This window comes from Atractosteus spatula, chromosome 11 (genome assembly GCF_055471065.1).
Source record: "Atractosteus spatula isolate fAtrSpa1 chromosome 11, fAtrSpa1.hap1, whole genome shotgun sequence".
Lineage (NCBI taxonomy): Eukaryota > Metazoa > Chordata > Actinopteri > Semionotiformes > Lepisosteidae > Atractosteus > Atractosteus spatula.
In genome coordinates this window covers 13,305,534-13,327,685 of record NC_142716.1, presented here as the reverse complement: position 1 = coordinate 13,327,685, position 22,152 = coordinate 13,305,534, and the positions used below count along the sequence as shown (strand labels likewise).

The 22,152-nt window shown below is 35.1% G+C and overlaps 1 protein-coding gene across 1 annotated transcript in view; it reads right to left on the bottom strand.

Moving 5' to 3' along the window:
* nos1apa (nitric oxide synthase 1 (neuronal) adaptor protein a) overlaps nt 1-22,152 on the bottom strand; it is a 115,269-nt gene that overhangs the window by 67,647 nt on the left and 25,470 nt on the right. The window contains exons 3-4 of the mRNA XM_088926852.1: nt 2,654-2,746; nt 341-399 (exon numbers count right to left, since the gene is read on the bottom strand). Of these exons, the coding sequence (XP_088782978.1) occupies nt 341-399; nt 2,654-2,746 (152 nt within the window). The remainder of the gene's footprint in view (nt 1-340; nt 400-2,653; nt 2,747-22,152) is intronic.

The following is a 22,152-nucleotide window of genomic DNA, read 5'->3' as shown; positions in this document are numbered from 1 at the left end:
GGAAATTAACATTAGAAAATCAAACATTAGTAGACTTTAAAGGGTATTCTGAGCACATTGGGGTAAAGTTTAATTTATCCTGGGAATCTCTTATCCGAAATTAACTTACAAGTGAAAATTCTCACAGCATCTGCTATGGTTTCTGTGAAGACTCAAAAGCAACCCAACAACTGTTTTATGTGAAGCAATGGGAAAAATAATCCATTTAATCATTACCAAAAATCTGATCGATTCTGATATTCAGTAATGACTGACAAGATACAGTAGTACTACTTCACAAAACTGTCACACTGACTGAACTAAGTCAACAAAATGCTGTCACCATGATTGCAGCCATTACCTGTAAATAGGGTCCTGCATCACCATCATCTTACTCTCATCCCATGTCCATTCTTTTTTCTGTGAAAACATGGAAAGCTACAAGGATTAGACCAATGTGTATATAACCCAAAAGGACAACACCAAACAAAAACCATTTTTGTGGTGAAGAAATTGTTCAAATATTTCCCAAGCAAACAGAGTGCAGAAGAGCAAAAAATGTTTCCTCTAAACCACTAATATTTTCTATAATTGGAGTTTACTGAAATTTAGGCTTTCAATACAATTTTAGTCCTTTTTTAAGGAAGCATTTTAAATAACTACTTTAATTAAATCATTTTAAATTACTGAGGATTAGGAAAACTAATACAATTAATAAATTGAGGAATATAAATGATTTGCAAACATTAGCATCAAGACTGTTTCGCTCACAAAATCAATACAATTGTCAGCTTGTTTTAAGCAGTACCACTAGAAACTTTACACTACATTTCTACATCTACAAGTAACATGGTAAATAAACCCAATACTGTGAGATAAGGTCCGAGAGGACATCCTTCTCTGAAATTGTGCTTTACCCCCAATCTACTCAGTTTATAAAAGTCTTAGGGGGTATTGATTCCCTGCCTCACCTGAACTCCATCATCGGACCTTATCTGGTCAAGAAGGCTTACTTTAATGGGAGTGCGAGAATGAAGTCAATTACAAGAATGTACTTGGATAGGAATATAATTGAACACACTAAAAAAACAAAGAATACTGGCATATTCGAAATGTCAATCTGAATAATATTATAGAAAGTTTAACTGTATTCTGCTTTTTGGGCTGCATTTGAATGCTATAATTGTTAAATAGACATGGTTGACATATTATAAATATGTCTAGTTATGACTAGGCAAATTCAAACTCTTCTATAAATACTGATAAGAGTTTTCCCCCACAATCCATAGTTGAACAGAAAATGAGTAGATGGCATTAGAAGGCAGACAAAACATCTACATTTTCAGACACACACAAATAAAAAGCTTTCCCACGAGAAAGTTTGCCTTATCTAAAATGCTGAAGACTGCTAAGCACAACTCATATTAAATTTTATGCAAATGAAGTCCATAAAATTGGTTTGTTGATCTGTATTGTGTCCTAAGTATTCCTGACAAAGGGTGAATTAAAGCTTTGATGCAACACATTTATTGATGACATTTCAATTTTGTACTTAAAGCTTCTATTAAAAGGTAGAAATCTGATAGGGTGATCACAATGTAATAAAGAGATTGGTTTAGTAGAAAAAAAGAGAACTACTTAATGAATCTGCAAGGAGTATCCAATAGACAGTTTTTAAAAATTAATATATACCGTATGTGCCCTTATACAGTAGGTCTAATGAAGCATTACAATCATTCCAACAATCAAGTCCAATAAAGCAAGGACAGGAATTCATTCGAATAAGGTAAAGTGGTCAACACTTTGTCCCTTTAGCCTCATCATTAACATGAAATAGAGATTTCCATACTTGATGTGTGCCATCTTAATTGTTTAATACTTCTGAGGCACTTAATTAGAACTTATGTCCTTGGGCTTCATCCAGGAATATTACTAGTCTTCCTCTTCAAAGAGTTAAATTAAATGTCAAAACACATTACTGCTAAATGGCATCTAAAGTTTAAAGAAACTGTCCAGTCCTTAAAAATTTAAAGTTCAAGGAGATAACTGTTTTTTTCTATTGTATAGCCATGGAATGGCAACATACTTCTGTATGCAGGTACACATTCTTGGTCTACTGAACAGCAACACCTCATATTCATGTGCACCTTATTATTAGACATCAGGAGGGAATAAAATCATAAAGTTCATTTTCACTTAATTGTATTTCAGATTATGGTTTTCTGAAGCCACAACAATCACAATAAGCTTTAAGCTTTAACATGTCACACTTTGACTTTCACTCTTAAATCCCTTAATTTCAGATGGCTGCTTCTAAGCTACGTAAACTAAGAACAGTCATCCAATTCCAATATTCCCCTTCCCGTTTGGTTACAATATTGCTAGATAAATGTGTCAGCTTTAATCAAACCAGAGGCTCTAACATCCTCCTCACCGGATATTTGAAAAGAAGACAATGGGAACAGAGGTCACATCTTGAATATGTGAGGTCTCTCCAAAACAATATACCTCCAAGTAAATCGTTTTCAAATGTGTGCAAGCAGAACATGAAGACATCAAGCATTAGAGGGAAACTGAATGTCCTGACTTGCCAGCAAAGTTTTACTTTCCAGTCCTAATAGACACAAATTATTTTTTACTATTGAAAAGTAACAAAAAATATTAAGAGACTCACCTTTTTCTTTTTTCGCAGAACAACCTTGACCCCATCCACAGACACCATTATATTTACTTTCTTCTTCTTAATGTTCTTTACTTTGAATTCATACTAAAACAAGGAAAGAAAAAGTCGACTCAACAAGGAAACTTAACACTTTGTTGCAAATGCTAGAAAAATGTTTGGAACTTGTAAAGAGTTTGTCAGTTTACATTTCTTTGAAAAGCAAATTGTTAAGTTTGGAAAAAATAACACGCTTGAAATTTTTAATTATCCTTTCACAAAAACAACAATATTACAATTTCCTTCACAGAACGAAAAGGCATAAGTGCTAATTAACCGAGGTGGTGAGAACACTTATCCTGTAATGAATCACTTGGACAAAGGAATAAAAGGACAAAAGTGCATATACTGATGTACAAAGGAACCAGGCCATGCAGGTCTAACGGACTTAATCAAATATTTTAAACACAGACACTGAATAAAAATCATAGTTAAAAGAATCAAGGTACATTTTCATTATGAAACTTGACACCATCAAGTTGAATGAATGATAGCTTTTCAAAACCATTAACACAATTCAGATAATACCGATGCACAGACCCAAATCACCCTCTGGGTAGATAATGTAGAAGGTTCTGAGATTTTCTTCCGTTTTGAAATACATCAAAGAGCTAGCCCCACAGTTATACAGGAATGAAGCAGAAAAACAGCCCTGGGCTCAAGAAGCAATGCACTGATAAAAACATGGATGCACACTGAAAATGTCGGGTGCAGTATGTGTATCTGCAAAAAAAAGTTCTGGACACAAATTAGTGAAACCCGATTTAGATAAAAATACATCTAAAATGTATATAGTTTTACAAAATGTTGCTGAAAATTCATGTCCTTCTGCAAAAATACTGTACACTTTCCAAATTAATTTCAGCCATGCATATCCGACTTCATTGCTTTTTTTTAAATTAAAAAATGGTCTTGGTTATATCTTGTCTACACAGATGATCATTTTTCAAAATTAAGAACCTTAATCTCTAGACATCTCCCTGGGTAAATGATTCAGGAACTTGTTTAATACAAGCTTGACTGCCTTGGAGACTTAAACAGGCCAGTCCCAAAGCCTGACATGATAAGCGTATTTCTTAAGAGCTTTTTCTGTGAAATGACTGCCAGCCATGCCCAGCTGGGCAGCAGAATCCTAGCTCTTGTAAACAAGAATCCACGAGAGACAGTGTGTGAAACAGCACAGTCTCAGATAACACAGTTGTGTATTTCCTCATAAACTATTTAAGACTTGCAGTGATTCACAGATTTTTTTCCCAACCCATCTATTTACATCTTAACAAAGCAGCCCTGGATCAATTATGGGAATATCAAACAAATATGACAATTTAACAATGTGTGCTAAATAATTACTCTCCCATAAACAGAGCAAAAACGAGAAGAAATGAAAAGCATAAAAAATGCAAAAAAAAACTTTAGTTTCTTAACTTTACTTAACATACTTAGATGCACCACCTCAACATGACTGTCCACTGTTGTTTTTTTCACACCCACAGTCAGTGATAATGAGTTCCTGTTTTTTCTTGCCACTAATTGGGTTCGCTTGACCACCGTTCCAGTCTATTATATCACAGCAGGAAACCAGGAACCAGTGACGCACTGACAAAGCACAGAAGGCTGTAAAGGTGGAAAGCTTGAGGCCTTACCAAATAATAAACTTCATTAGGGTCAAAAATACTGTATTGTATGTGACTTTGATGCAACAAGCCACATTACACTCAAAATATATACATTAAATACTGGCAAGCATTAAAAATGCATCAAAAAAGAGAACCAATAGCACTTACTGTGTATTTTTAGTGTTGCTCGTGCACTTTCTGCACAGCAAGGGTACTAGTTTGAATAGACACTTTGGGCCTTTTGTCAAACCTATTCATTTAAAATGCTGCTTTTTGCATCTATCCATATTACCATGTAGAGCTGAGTAATAAGTCCAATGTTTTTTTTACAATTTTCCCCCTCCATTCAACTGTTCTGCAAAATTTATATGTTCATTATTCCTAGAACTGACAGAAGAAGCTCATGAGTAGTATATAGGGAAAAGCTGGAATCCTGGATGCATTCCTGCACAAAGGAATGTACAGATGAGAATATTGTGATACCGAGACAGAAATGCTTATCGCTGCAGAACATCAGTTCTTATTTAATGGCATCCAGACATCTGTCACCATTGCCATTAGAATACAAAATCAAATACAACAAGAAACACAACAGAAGGCAAATGAAAATATTTTCAGCGTAAGATACGGTGGAACAAAAAAAGGCACTGTGGAAGCTTCTTTCCGAGAATGATCCCCTAATGAAAACTAGAATGTGGCAAGATCAATGAGACCTTGAATATCCATCATAAAGTTTTGTCTCCCAGGATGCTTTTCTTTTAATTTATAAGGAACTCAAATGCAATACTGAGTTTTTAATTCTCTTTCCAAAAAGAAATTTTTATTACCAAAAAGTTCAAGTACAGTAGGTAGCTGTGTCAGCATGCATAGGCTGTAAAGGAACAAATAAAAAGGTTTATTCCATGCTGAAAAGAGCAAGAGAGGAAAGTCAGCAGTTAATAAAGCAACCAAGCTGCTCCCATACTTTATTAGCTGCAGACTTTCCTCTTTTCTCACACCCAAAGAAGGCCGCACAGCTGAAACGCTGCGTTTTTCTGCACTTTTCAACATAGAATAAACCTTTACTTGTTCCTTCATTACTAAATGTCATGGTTCGCCAAGGCAAATGATATGTACCATCCGTGCAAATTCATAGCCACTCCATCTTCTGGGTTACTGTGAGCTAAAGCCTAACCTGGCAGATACAGGGCATAGTGTTTCACACAGGGCAAACACACAGTCATTTAGAGACACCAATTAACACAGCCAGCATGTCTGGAAGGTGAAAAGAAATCGGAGCACCCAGATGAACAACAAATATCTGGGAGAACATGCAAAATTCATCTCAATCTTTTCTTCTGCAAAGAGCCGACATGCTTTAATTTCTCTGAATTCAGTCACACAGTCAATAGATACCGTTCAACCACTCCATTTCAAAAGTTAAAAGATTGCTACAGGGTTTTGAGGAATAAAGTAAATAATTCAGATATTAAACGTATCACAATAAGAACAGAAACTATCTTATGTAAAGGAAGTGTAGCCTTAAACAGCTGTGGTTCCTTAGTGAAAAATGAATACATTTTCCTGGTTTCCTTCCACTTGGAATCCGGTTTCTATGGACAATGGTAAAAACAAACTATGTGTTTGTCATCTTCCTGTGGGTCAGCGAGCTACCTCTACAGGGTTCAATATCATTTCATGCATCAGCTTACAAACAATGGCCAGCAAAATATTTGACAGTTCTTTTTATAAAGGTATTGTCGTCCTTTACATCCGCTAAAGCATCTTACAAAATCCCTGTTTTTGCCCATTACTTCTTTATCCGAAATGAGCTGCACAATTGTAAAATTAACTACAGATGTAGAAATCTTAGATCGAATAATTTTCTACTTGATAACACACTAATTGCCCAATTAAACTATAGAAACAAATACACCTCTTTTGCCACTAGAACACATCTTCACTAATTTTATTAGTGGTAATGAAGATGCTTGTCTTAATTTCGTGCTCTTCAGCATATTAAGAACATTTCTAGAAGTGTGGTCCTGCAAATGTATCTGAGTCATTGAAGTATAATACACACAGTCTGTAAAATCATTATTGCCACCTGAATTTTACCTCAAATATGCAGGAATGGCATTGTAAAAGAGCTAATCCAGACAGGAATATTAGGGAGGAAGGGAAATTTTGCTCCTCATGGAAATTCCAATCATTACAATAGCCTGTCTGTGGGGGGGGGGAAAAAAAAAGTGTGAAGAAAACCTATACCAACCCTGGGATACCTGCCGATTCAACACAGAAGTGTCCCAGTGTGTAGAAGCCTAAACCCGAGGCTAGCATCTCTGAACACCATACCATCATGTCACATTACACTACAGTGTGATATTTTAAGATGATGATTCTATTAGACTGCGATGGACTGGCGGCCCATCCAGGGTGTACCCTGCCTTGTGCTTGTTGCTTGCCAGGTAGGCTCCGGCTTCCCGCGACACCGTATGGTATGAAGCGGTTTGGTGAATGACACAACGTGATTCTATTAAATGGGCACAGCACCAAAATGCTTCACTGAGAAAATGTTCTATGCCCTTTAAATTCAAGCTCTCATTTTGTGTTTTTGTTTTGTAAACAGCCAAACAAAGATTATATCAGCAATTTATTCACATTCTCATTTGTATTGTATTTAGCTTTGCTTGCTTAAAACAGAAAGTCACATTTCTAGCCTCTAAGAAAGTCTCAGTCATCTGACTAGTTCAAATGTTTATGTACACCAAAATATACATCAATATACAACAAAGGTTCTACTGTATTTACCAGCCTCAAGAAAAAAAAAATTGTGCAAACGACTGAACTGAAATGAATGAAATAAAAATGTAGCTGATTTTTTTCAGAAGCATCATTATTAGAAGTGGACAAACATTGTTCAATATATTGTACACTGTGCTAAACCCAGATTTGAATGCTTCTGTAGGTCAGCTTATAAAAGGAGACTGTAGGGTGACAGTATATATGAATATTACATTCATATAGTTAAGCTCTAGCTTCTCTGCCATTATCTTTGCAGCTCTATGACCTTGCCATGATTCGCTTCAAACATCCGACAGTATTGCCTCAAATTAATCAGATTCAATTTACTCCCTTCTGGCAGGCAATCATTTAGTGCCCAAGAAGGCACAACTTCTCATGTAAGACCAGGTCACACGTCTATAAATCTTTCACTGGCACTGCTGACTAGTTTTGTCTTTGCAGTCTAAGGCACTGTTTTTAGATCATAGTGAATCATGGAGCAGACATACCATGAAACAAAAAGTAATTAAAGGGGCCATTTAAAAAAAATAAATGAACCCATGATTGCTGATCATAGGCACCCACACAGCTCTAAAGACCAAATATCACTGTTTTGAGATTGGACTATGATATTAAATATTCTAAGCTTTAAACAAGAAAAACAAGCACAATTAAGACTTTTAGAAATAATCAGACTGTTTCCACATACACATTCTTCACATCAAGAATGCAGGAAGATATAAAATAAGCAGATAAGTCTTGTCATTCATGAAATTACTTTATTCCACAGACATAAAACATACATAGCATTGCTGAAATATGACGTTACCAGACTTTATTTTGTAAAGGTTATGTCTTGCTATCTTGTTTCAAATCTCACATGATAGCAGTATTGTGTTTGACAACTTAATTGCCCGTACAAAGAAAACACTGTGTCACAAGCCAAGAAAGCAGATAGGTACTGGTAAAATACTGAACATCACATTAATAGGATTGGTTGCAACAGTTACATAATACTCAAAATTGAAGCCAATAACCTATCCTAACAAATATTCATGGAAAAACAACGGGAACATTATTCTTCCGTATTTGTAATCGGGGAAGATTTTTTTCAGATAAGGGCACTCTGTGATCTAAATTATCATTCAGTATCATTAGTCTGTGGCCATGGCTACTGAAGACTCTGTAGCCTGAAGTGTTTCCATAGCAACACAGACGACGTTCTTATACATACCTTCCACAAGTATTCATGTGGGCCAAAAAATTTAGTGTGCTGCTAAGACTAAAAAGATTTTAATTTTTGACAGTCAGAGTAAATCACTCTACAAGAAGCAGTAGAGTATAGAAGACCCTATAAAATCTCATTCTTAGGCTAATACAACAGTTTCATCTACTGTATGATAAAAAAAGACGATTTTTTAAAGTCTTATCCGAGTCCAAAGTATTTATTTCACTGTCAGATTAAACTGAGATATTAGCATGCAGATGTAATTTCAATGAGGCTGACGGTGCAGAACAGGTTTTGAATTAAAATTGAAAGGAACTAATAATATAGATTTTTAAAAATGTTATGACATATCCTTTTTAAATACTCTTTAGTTAAACATTTTTTAACAGGCATTTTAAAAGAAAGGTCCATCAAAAGCAAACTAATGTTTAGATTAGAAGACTGTGACCTGAAATTAAGGTTTATAGCATGCTGTGACCAAAAACAAAAAAATAAGGTCTTCTGTAAACACATCAATAGAGAAATCTCTGTGACTGGAGTTCATGAGGTTAAAATTTACAAATGCCTAGGTTGTTTTTTGTGCTAGTCTTTCCAGCCCCGTATGTCAGCTAAAGAATATAGCTTAAGTTGGCTACTAACTGTAAGTGACAATTTTCAACCAGTTATCATTGCTTGTACCCACAATGTAATTGTTGTGTAAAAGAAAAAAAAAGATCCTGACTAAGCAAATATTGAATTTCTAATACCATCAATAAAAATATGCAAGAACAGTTATGCGGACAACAGCAAGTACTCTAAAATGCAAAGAGGCTTAAAGGAACATCACACAACATCAGTAATTCCTAGTGTTCTTAGATGTCATTTTTGGGGGTTTGTCCTGCAAAAGCTGGAGTTTAAAAATAAATGATAAAAGATACAAAACCATTCAATGGCTCCAATAATTTGCATTATACAGTACTAAAGAGTACCTACGTTTTATGATGTTGAAACGTTATGTGGAGTCAAAAAAGGTATGATCACGTGATCCATTTTCTTTCATAAGCACAAGCTATTACAAAAACACACAAAACATTTCAGGGACAGTGGTAAGGTTTTTATGGGAAGCGGAAGACAAACTAATCTAAATCACCACCAATAAATCAAACTGCAACACAGTAGGGCGACAAGCATCCTCTTTGCTGATTTGCCATGGTTACAAAATACAGAACCTTTTCAATATCTAATTTTGTTGATAATAAAAATATCATTCTCCTTGTTTCCATTTATTTCTTTTCAGTAGTCCCTTTGGGGTGCTGCAGAACTGATAATGTCAGGAAGATTTCTTGCATTTCGCAGACAGTTCAACTAAATAGAAGGGAAATATTTTGAGTAAATATAGTCAAAATGCATAGACTCTTGAAGTGGATTAGCAAACACTGTTAAAGAAAAAAAAATTAGACTGGGCAAAACGTGTGCCAAAACAGACAAGCGTATTATATGCAAGTAGCAAGAATGTGAACTAGAAAAAAAAATGGGGAACACTGGACATGAATAAACGACTGTACAACCGAAAGAATTGGTTGTTTTAAGCTGACATTTATATCTCCAGGAGTGCAGTGAAATAATGAAAAATTTGTGGTCAAACGTATGAGATCCCATCCTACAGATCATGGGAAACTCTCGTTACTTTGACTTTTACTGGTACTTATTAATACTAGATTGGTCATGTTAAAAAAGCATGGCGACTACTGGAATGCTACTGGAATGCAAACTACTAGAAGTGCAATGGAGCACAACTAACAGTTACAGGAATATAGGCATTACAATCTCTCCTGCGATACAAGCCTCTTTGGTCTACAGTCCGTTGTGGTCTAGGCAATTCACTACTCACTGTAAACTGTACACTCCCTATTTTTTCGTTTTTATGTGGCTTCATCAGTTTTGTAATGCTGGCTGAAAAATGAGTAGTGAGTCTAGTATGAGAGGGCAAACAAAAGAAAAAATCTAGATACTTTATTGTCCGCTACTGTGTAAATTCATCTTCGGCTTCTCCCATAAAAGTACCAAACACACAAGCAAAACATAAAAGTAAAATCACAACAGCTATGATCAGCTTGTGGCACATAAAAGTTACATTTGGAGGCTCTCTAGGACCAAGACTGGAAACCTGCAGTTTAAAAAAAAAGGCAGTTGCATAGGTTTAAATCAACTTTTAAATGAAAGGCTTTTGTTACTTATGATGTTTTTACTTTAAATTTCCACTTTCCAGTGTGTATTTTGTAGCCAATAACTTTAAAATAACACTTATCTAAATCAATATGAAAGTACCTTCCACTGCTGTAAGATTCTATTTCTTCACCACAGGACTGTCGTTGTGTCTTTTGCCATACAATTTATTTTCTCAGTACACAGCTTTTAAATTGTACTCTGAGTAGTTTATTAAATTTCCATCTCAACGTGTTGTTGCATCAGATGTAAAAGATGATGCCTAAATTAGCACTAGCTTTGGCTGTTCCATATATTCCAGAATTAAGCACAATACAGAGACTATTTTTTTGGAACAAATGACTAAATCCAACAAGAATTCTGAAATTCAAGTGGGAGAGAATTTGTTCATACTCAATGGAATAAATTGTATTACATTGAGGCGATTAATGTATTTGACATAAGGAATTGCAGAAGTATATTTAATGCAAGCCTAACTAGATTCTAATTATCATGAATGACTTTTATAATAAATCTTTTAATATGAACTATTGGCAGGTCAGACTAATTGTTTTCTCTAGGTACACAAAACCCTCACTGTGTATGACAAGAAATAATGTATAGTAAGTTTAGAATTCTTTAGGCAGAGCCAAACTGAGCTATAGATAAGTGACAAAAGAAAAATCTGCTCTGTTTGACAGTATTAAGGGATAGAAAATGGTCATTGCAAAGGCTTGCTCTGCAAAACACCATGTGCCAATACTGAGAGGACAAGAATTTTAAAGTTTTATATTGGCTTTTTGATAACAGTTATGTGTTGATTGAGAAACATTTTAAATACGCAATCTTACTTGAAGTCAAAATGTGCTGTTCCTTACATAACCTGCTTGTCCATGCTGTTATAAAACTACAGCCTCCAGCAAGGGAACCATTTAAAGTGTCATTCATTAAAGTATTCTTACGTGAGAGATCAATGTTATTTCTGTGCAGTTGCAGATTTGTATCAGCTCTTTCAGAGAGTGAAGTTGACCAGATTTGTAAATGCGTCTTTGAAGTCACACTGTTCCCTTGCATTTATCTTGCTTAGTTGTGCACCACACCTCAGTGACACGTCTGTCAGTTGAAACATTCCTTTGCTGTATATCACATACATCATGTTCAGGGTCTTTTACTCAGAGCTCACCCATAGGTTATCATCAAATGGGTCTGGAGCAGCCCAGAGACCACAGTCAAAATGAGTGCAGCCCACATTACAGAAGTTCATTATATCTTCAGCATACTTCTTTATACATCTTTTCCTGATTATCACCAGAAATTTTGTATAGGATTGAAACATTAATATTACTTTAAATTATTTTCTCACTGATATGGTGAGCAATGTTCTTTGCTGCACAGATATGAGTAAACCACCGAGTTCCATTCTTAGAGTGTACTGTTTAATGGAAGTGTTTTACAAGTAAGTAGATTGTGTTAAACAATTCTCCTCTTATTTAATGAAATTGGGTTTTAAAACTCTACACAGTTGTAATATGTTTTTTTTTATTTTAAATCTCTTATTCAGGTTGACTGCAGTTGCAATCTACTTGGGAAGGCACAGTTGTGTCTTGGGTGGTTACATAAATAAGCAAGAGCCTGAGTAATTTACATAAAAATAAAATTGTGATAGATGCTTGCTTTGTTGAATGAGTGCAGGCTGTTGTGCTATATTCTGCAGAGCTGTTTCCCTGGTCCACTGGTCTGTTCAATTGCTTTTTTTACACTATCTAGAAAATCCTAATATTACCTGTTCTCTAGCTCTTTTCTTTCTGTATAATTATTTGGTTGAAAAGCTAAATGGCATGTCAACCCATAATTTTTATATCTATGTATATTGGCTAATCATTTTACAAACTGTAGAATAAAAATAAAAGAGGAATTTCTTTCCAAAGAGAAAACCTCTGTTCACCCTTTGTTCCAAGCCTAGCCTTACTTCCCTTATGTAATGATGCATAAGCACTGCCTTGTCTTGTAATAACTATGAGCAGGACCTAAGCATTAATACTGATTTTTTTTTACAGGATCAATAAATACATCACATGAATAATCAATAAATTAAAAAAAAAACAATTGGAAAAACACTTTGTAACCTGTAACACTGGAGTGTAATGTCAAAATACTTTTAACAGAATAAAGAGAACACATGTACTGTAAACTGCCAAAGCAAAGCTGAAGAATCGGTGTGGTCCATTTAAATCACACTGTGGGTTATTAAAGTAATTTCTGGAGTCATGCCAAGAATGTGGCAGTGCAAGAAATGCTCTTTAAACAGCGGTACTCCTGTTGCCGAGTCTCAAAAAGAGGAAAATTGTACACAAGGAAAATTAATTTAAGCAGCCTGCGTAATTTTAAGCTGTGCATTGATTACACAGGATGTCTGAGCGGCAATCTTCTACCACATTTCTCAGAGGGAGGTCTCAGATCTTTATTCACCAGTAGCCTGATGCACCACTGTCAGCCTGTGCCTCCTGCCTCCATAAGAACACCATTGTAAAGCCATTTGTCCTTTACAACAACATTTGTGCAACTGCTGGGAAAGATATTTGCATAGCTAATGTATGCTCGGACATAAAGCAGGAGAGATCTAAAGTCAAACACTACGTGCGTCTGCTGAAAATTGCCCAAGCCTTCAGAAAGCTGCTTCACAGAGGAATTTTTCCAAGGTTATTCAAGTATATAAACACTGCAATATGAAAGGCATAAACCATAGCTTTCTTGGCTGTCACCCCATATGGAAAATCATAAACTGTACCAGTCATACATTCAGTTTAGTTCAGAATGGGTAGGGGACCATTGGTTAAAGTTTACAAGGCAGTGCAGATATCTGAAGTTCATGATTTAAATTTTGCTTGTCTCATCTATATAGTGTATATGCTGTGCTACATCTTTTTGAAAGCTTAGTAATGATTAGTAACATCGAAGACTGCTACTGGACAGCAGAATAGCAAAAGAAATACTATATCAGGCACACCAACATGATATAAAAGTAAAAGGTTGGCAAATTCATGATGGCAGAAAAAGCAGGTTAATACATGGTCACGAACATGCATTGTACTGTAGGACAATTTGACATTAAATATTCCACAGCTCAGGTTTCAGTGTTAGGTCATTAGACTCTTAAATGAGTAATGTGTGCAACACAAACTGAGTGGCATACAACCTCATTACTACTAATGAAGAATGTGTTAAAAACACAGAGTTATTCATGAGATAATGTAGGAAACACTAAACTCCAAGAAGCATTTTTCCTTGAACTTTAGAAAATTAACAAATCTGGATTCCGCAGAAGATACTGATCACCTTATGATAAACGAGATGCTTCACCTAAATGAAGACAAAAGATAAGTCATCATAACTATTGGAAATAAAGTCTCTTGGTGAAAAGTTTCAAAGCAAACAAATGTAAAAAGTTTTAAGAATCAAAATATCAAGTCATAAAACAGAAATTCACATGGTACGTTCTTCACAACTGATTTAAACACGTTTAGTAATATTAAATATTAAGATTGCAGATTATTCAATAGAGAACTTAAAAATGCTCCTTCTTCTGAAGTACTTAAACTTTTAAACTGTTTTTTTCTTGGTCATTCTATTACCCATGGAAAAACACCTCAATTCTTTCCCTGAAGTCGTTTATCAATGTCAATTTCAATCGGTGACTGAATGTTGAACCATATTGAGCCTCCTCTTCCTTGCAGAAAAATGATACACTTCAATGGCGATATAATGGGCAGGCGAAATAAGTAGAATAAGGGAACAACTGTCTTACATCTTGAAACAGTCACCACTTCACAAAAAAGATATTGATGCTCTGGAATCAATCCAGAGAAGAGTGACTAGATACATTCCTGGGCTCAAAGGAATGTCCTAGTCTGTACAGCTAAAAGAAAATGAATCTTTTTAATCTTGAACAGAGAAGGCTATAAGCCCGAGACGACAGAATGGACTTTTTCAGAATCAAGTGTCCTTTGGTTCATACAGTATTTTGCAAAAGTGGAAAAAAAAGTGGAAATTTTTATTTTTAAAAAGAGGCACATTTTACACAAAGGATTGTGGGGGTATATAGCAATCTATATAGCCATGCTATCGAAGTCAACACCCAGATTTATTCCAAGAAATAGGATTCTATGACCAATTTGCAAGCAAATGCACTAGACAGACCAAATGACCTCTTATTTGTAACCGTTTGCTCTTAAGGAACATTACAACTGCTAACGAAGGACAGATGATGTATTTAGGCCAGCCAATTTTAATATTAGTAGAACATTGACAGACATTGACACCATCTGTACAAAGTCCTTGCAATAATGTAGAAAACCTAATAATAACTGCATTAAAAAACAAAAGCCAGAAAACTATAAACGGAGTCTGATATAGTGCTTCACACTGTTTGTTAATCTGGAATGAATATTTGAACCTGTAACAACCTTAAATGAAATGTATAATGTTAGTCTTCGGGCAACTCCACAATTTTTTTTTCTTTATGTCGCTAACTACATAATTTTGTAGTTCTTGCATTTAACACAGTAACAATACAATACTATATCAAATATATTAAAAAATGGCATTTAGATCATACTCAACTGTACAATACTTTTATGCTGGGGAAAAAACAAACAAACTTTTTTTCCTTGGTAATAATAAAAACAATCAACAAAAGTTCAATTGTTAGCTAAGGTACAAATTTTCCCAAATCGGCTCTTATCTTTAATTTTAAAATGAAACCCCTCTCTTAGATTGCAAATTAAGCATTACTAGGCAGATAGAACAGAACTGTCCAGATTTCATCTCCATATTTTCCATCTCTATATTTCAAATGTGACGAAATTTTACTTTCCATCGGAAGGATCTTATGACACTTTATTTGCATGGTTCACTGAAAGGTTTGATTGTCTTACCAAGAGATGCATGAAACTTACATGCTTATGGAGGATATAAAGGATATAGGAGGGAACCTACTTCTATCGCTCAGGTGGAAGTGCAGCAACCACATGGGTGTTTGACCATTCCACACCAGAAGCCCCAATACTTACAGTAGCACATTAGGTGGAGAAGTGAGAATTAAGAATTAAGCCGACTGAGCAGGCTCAAATTGGGATTTGATCAGGAAACTAGTGGCAACAGACTTCAGGGATCTTTAATTTCCAAGCAGTAAGAGCATCTAATCCAAAGGAAAGTACCTCTTACAGCATAGTTCTTCCCGTGATCACATAGGGGCATTGGTTTGGAAATTCTAGCAAATGTAAAAAAAAATCTTAAAATTGTTAATGTGACTGTAGTATGCTTTTCAAATACTCCAGCACTAAAGCAATGAATGTACAAAAACACACTGCCTTTGAAAATGAATAGGGATCCTGACGTATTGAAGAGCATCATAAAATCTCATGAAGTCCAGCCACCATTAAATTGTAAAACCTGTATCAGTTTAACAAATAAAACAGTTTTTCTAATGTTGAAAAAGACTGAACATAAACATTCAGCTGCAAAGCTTGATGCACTAATCTTTGTAAGCAGAATATATAATGCATTTGATTTAATGCACAGGTTACCTTTCTGAAAACACTTCTATGACAGGGAATGCAATACGACATGGATTATCCCTTCAGTTCCTGACATTTTTCTGTTTTTCTCGAGTATAAGCAGATGCATGCGATGCATGAATTTGACTGATGTAACGTCAATAAATTAGTTTTAAATTCTAACTGTTTTATAACACAACATTTATCATGATTCCACATAGATAACATAGATTTAGTTAAATGAACATAAATGTTTAGAATGTTCAGAACATCCTGAAGACAGGCTATTAAATTTACAGATTACTCCGAAGACTAGTTGTGGATGACAGCACTCAACTGAGCTAAATACTTCTAAGCTGGTAGGCAATTCATTTGAAAATATACTTTATAAACTGTTGCATTCAAAGAGGCTTTTCAGTTCAGTGGTTATAAGTAATAAGATTTTTTTTTTAAATTATTCTGTAAGCAAAGCATTCATTTTAAACAAGGTTGCCTCCATATCTCACAATTCAGGTCAGTATGACCCAGCATATCAAAAAAACCTTCAGTACAGTCCCCAAAATATCCTTCATTTACTTAAATAACTTGCTGTTTTGAAAACAGGTTTTAATAAAAATTTGTATAAGAAAAGTCTTTTAATTTTTCACTTGAAAAGGCAAAAAGCAAAGACAAAACAGACTACAAATGACAATGCACTACTTAATATTTACGTGCTCCATTTCAAACACAGAATCCCTCCCATGCACTAGGTCCTCTCATCAGAAAAAGCCTATTATATCCTGCAAGCACAATTAAATTCCCTATGTCCACCATTCAATTTTCAGAATTACAATTCATTTTCAGAGGGCTTATATTGGAGTTTAGCAAACCTTTTTGTATTTTGTTGCTGGAGTATTTAGGAAAGTACATTTTAGCACAAAAATGTATAGTTTGTTTACAAAATGTTTAGAAAAATAAATTAGATATGCTGTTATAGAGATCGCCTTCACATGGTTAAGGAAAGTGATGCTGCATAGATTGTATTTCTGAATGCCATTCATCTTAGAAAGGTAAACACATTTCTAAGGCAGTGGTGTAAAATACAAACATAAGTGACCATCACTTGTTACATTTAGCAGTAATGATAGATGACCAATGAAACTGAACAATGTAGGCTACTATGTCATCGCAGGCAACAACAAAAAACTGATGCCTCCACCCTTAAGAGCCCCACTCAAGTTGCTGGCAGTAGGCCCTGTGCTGTTTAGCACTGCTCCCTTCCTGTTCTCTTCCAGATTAATTCACACTGACAAAGTTCAAAAGGAACCTAATGTAAGTACTGTTACAGACTAGTGGGCAACACATCAGTATAAAGGGTACAGATTTATTAACTCCTTTTAATCTGTAATAAAACCTCAATAATCTAGTAATAATTATTTACATGGATATTCACTGAAGTCCCATATCCATCTTTTATAATACCAAAGTAGACAATTATAAAATTTAATAGCTACTTATAATGCTCTTATAAAATGTAATTTGTACTCCTAAAACAAAGTTAAGACTTTTGGTTTATATTTCACCAAATGAGAGCAAAGGAAAAGAAAACAGACCAGAGTGTAAATAAATTTTGAATTTTAAATCTTGAAAATTGCAACTTCTAGTTTTCTAATACTATTATTGCTTACCTTATATAGCACTTTTCTGGACACTCCACTCAAAGAGCTTTACAGGTAATGGGGACTCCCCTCCACCACCACCAATATGCAGCATCCACCTGGATGATGCGATGGCAGCCATAGTGCACCAGAACGCTCACCACACATCAACTATCAGTGGGGAGGAGAGCAGAGTGATGAAGCCAATTCATAGATGGGGATTATTAGGAGGCCATGATTGGTAAGGGCCAATGGGAAATTTGGCCAGGACACCGGGATTACACCCCTACTCTTTAAGAGAAACGCCCTGGGATTTTTAATGACCACAGAGAGTCAAGACCTCGGTTTTACGTCTCATCCGAAGGACGGCGCCTATTTACAGTATAGTGTCCCCATCACTATACTGAGGCATTAGGACCCACATGGACTGCAGGGTGAGCAGCCCCTGCTGGCCCCACTAACACCTCTTCCAGCAGCAACCTAATACTGTAGATGAATTTAAAAAAAACACATTCACTTAAATTACAAGGCCTAATGGCACTTGCAGACACATACTGTATGTATTGAACTCTATAAATACTTATAAATAGAAAGTCCCAACAAAATTCTACAATACCACAATCCCAGTGCCGTTGCCAAAGAGAAATTTGCAAAAAAATAACCATTTGAAAACACTTAGTTTATTCGGCAACCAGAGATAGTACTACAAAAACAACACTGGGCTTAGTACACAATGATGCTACCTGTTGTGAGGCTTAAACATGGTAAGGATGAAATCAGAATTTATAGCCTTGGGGATTGGAGTACAATCATTGTCCAAATTCTTTGTAAGGGAGTCTCTGGAAGTTGCTTTAATAAGTACATTCACGGATTTTGGTCCAAGATACATTCCAGTGACTGTGTGGGGGTATGTCCTGAGTGAGGGGAGCCAGGCTATAGCAGACATCTGATGTCATGACTATGTGAACCTTCTTTAAAAAAATACTCACAAAAAGTGTTGTGATGAAATGGACAAGATCAGAAACAAAACACCTGCCCAAATCAAAAAATATGCAGAAGGTAGACTTCCTAAAAAAAACTGTAGGGAAAAGAGGAAATAAATCCAACTTGTTTGACAGAATGATTGTTTTAACACCTCTGCATGTCATCTGATTTTTTATTAATGGATGAAATTAGTCTCCAGTCAAAACTGAGGATGTCTCACTTAGACGTGTACTGTACAATTACTAGGATTTCTTCTTTACTTTAAATGCCTCATATATCAAGCTATTAAAACAAGCTAACAAGATTTGCCAATCTCGCGTGCAAAATGTAGAAACTAATTTATTGTCTAGACGTTTTTCTGATTTTTGAGTTTTAAACTGCTGTACCTCCTCCATCTCAGAATAAAAGTATTTTCCCAACTACTTCAGCACATACAGTAAACCAGTTTTATCCATCCATCCATCTTCTAACTCCTTCATCTAATTCAGGGTCATGGGGGAGTCGGGTTACACCTTGGGCAGGTCAGAGATAAACAAAGACACTCACACCAGGGCCAATTTTCCCAGAAGCCAATTAACTTACCAGTATGTCTTTGGACTGTGAGAGAAAACCAGAGCCCCCCCGAAAGATACCTATGGTATGGAAACCCAGGGAAAACATACAAACTCCACACAGACAGCACCCCAGGTCTGGAATTGAACTCGGGGCCCCAGTGAGGCTGTAAAGATAAAAAACTGTGCCACCATGCAACCCTAAATCAGTTTCATAATAATTATCTAGTAGTTGATGCTTTACCATGTCAAAAACAGCAAAAATATTTTGAGAAGCCCCCACATACATGAATGTAGTTCAGTAGAAAACCGAACTCCATGTTGTCAATGATCAAATTAGCAAAAACTGTCATACCAAATGAGACATTTGTAAAAATGAAAAAAATATTCAACTTCAGATTAAACAAAATGTGGATGAAGGCTTTGACAGGAAAAGGAAACAAACCAGTGAAAGATGAAATTAGAAAACTGAGCAGGTCTTCCTATAGCTTGGGTGATGCTGAGCACAGTGATCTTAACCCAAGTCTCTCAGATCCATAACAACCAATACTTTCTGCTTATCCTAGGTTTCCCAATTTCACATCCACTCATGGAAAAACAAAGCATGGCAATTTTTAAAGCTCAAGTAAGGGTTCTTTGAGAATTTCCTGTTTGTATACATGGCTAAAAATACTTTTAAAAATAATTTATGCTTACTTCATACCAATAAAAACCAATAATTTCAGCTACCACAATGAATCACATTGCATTCAAGGTATGAATTGCCTTTAAAAGCATCTATATTTAGTCCATGCAACCTAACTATATAGTGTATGTAGAGACTACAATACTTTTGAAACACAGATATACAGAAACATGAGGATGAATGCTCTACTTATCTACTTATCCCACTTCCTGTTTTTTTTTAAATAAACTCTCCAAAGGCCTTCAGCTTTGTAACAAAAGATATGCAGAACCTGTTCAACACAATTCTCCAAATGAATGAGTAATAGATGTACTCTCTCTCTCTCATTAGGTAAAAAGGTTGGTCTTGGGGAAAAAATGGTCTTGAGCTAGTCTTCTGTGAATGACAAAATTCTACTAAATCTACCACTTTTGGAAAACGCATGAAATCAAAGTCACTTGATGAATCTACAACTTTTATTTGTACAACTTAGTGAACAAATTTTATTTAATAATTTTCTATGATTTCAGACCACATAATACATTTCCTCCAAGGAACATGGGTCTAAAGATTTATCTAATTCCACTGAAATAACAGTCTTGCATGTCTGCTGGAAGTCTTATATCACAATACTGCAACACTGGGAGCGGATATAAGTGACCCTCAAAACTGCACCATGGAACATGCCTGTAAGGTGTAGTACTATACAGTACATATTATTCAATGGTGCACAGTTATCACAATATGGTTGTTTTAACAGACAAACTAATAAGTACTCTTTACTCAAAGTAAAACAAGTTAAGTTTGATTCTGCATACAGAGAGATCTGAACACAAATAAGGAACAGGTTTTTCTATTTGGCAAATATTAATTCTAAACAATCACAAAATAAGGTATTTTGTATTACAAATAACTAAGAGCATATGAAAGGTTAATCTTTTTTTGCAGGACAGAACTACTGTATAATCAATTTCAAACATTTTTTCAACCTGACTTACAGGAAGACATCATTAATAGGGACTCTGTTTTGCATGTCCCATTAACTAAATCAAAGCATCCCTTTATATAATTTACTGTAAGAGTCTGATGTATGTCATTCTGGCAGAGTTTATAAAATGATGATGATTTAAAGCATAGTAAGATCACAATATTCAGTTCTTGAACATAAATACAAACAAAATCTCCATTACAAATTTCAGAGACAATATAAAATGTCCAATAACATTGTTTTGTGTGTTGAGCGTTAATACAAGCTCTTGCAAAGGTCCAGAATTTTCTCATTACCACAGTCCTCTGCTGGGACTCATTCTGTCTGTCATCAGGCCAGATTTACACCCCTCTAGTCTCTCCAAGATAATAAGCACATCAACCCTAACCTTTGAAACTCCAGAGCCAAGAAAGGAATTCCAAAATTCTGTACAGTACCATCCCCAATGAATTCCTGAGGCTATGAACCTGAAAAAAAGCAGCAAGACAGTTTTCCAGCATTTGACAAAATCCATGTAATTGGCATAGGTCTCAAAGCTAAGTAGTTTCATTTATGAAATGTATTAAATCAGACAGTGATCTCCACTTTATAATGTTACTAAGTCATGCGATAACATCTTCCCACCTCCCATTTGATTCACTTCAATCCAATGGCAAGAAATTATATTTACTTCATAGGAAGTTAGTTTTTGTGTCTTTCATCTTCTCCGTTAACCCTGCAACTGCATAACTTTGAATGCATAACTCATTTTTAGGCAACCTTAAAATTAAATATATTCTTGTATTTCTATAGCTGCAACCATACAGTGAATCATAAGATGTTACTATGGCAACCAACAATATTTCTTTCGTCATATTGCTGAAATTTAAGATCTTTTGGGGTTTTAATTTACATAATACATTTTTATTGAGTAGCTAAAACCCTTTTCATTGTCATTTTATAATACGTTTTCTCAATTGTCAATAAAGGGATTTCTTCTATTTTGATCAACAACAATGGACAAAATAAGTCACAGCCACAGATCACAGTTCTATTTCCAAAACAGACACCTTTTCCATTTCTTCAATAGATTATGCACCAAATGAAACAACTGTAGACCTTTCCAAAATATAATATTGTATAGCAAACTGGAGCTACCTGTATAGTCTGGAATATAGATGCAGTTTGTTCTTATTTATTTCGTACTTTGTTTTCTGAATTTCCATAAGTTCTGATGTCATAAAATATTTTTAACACAATACATCCATAAGGTTATAAAACAGTTTTTCTATGTTGTTTATGTTT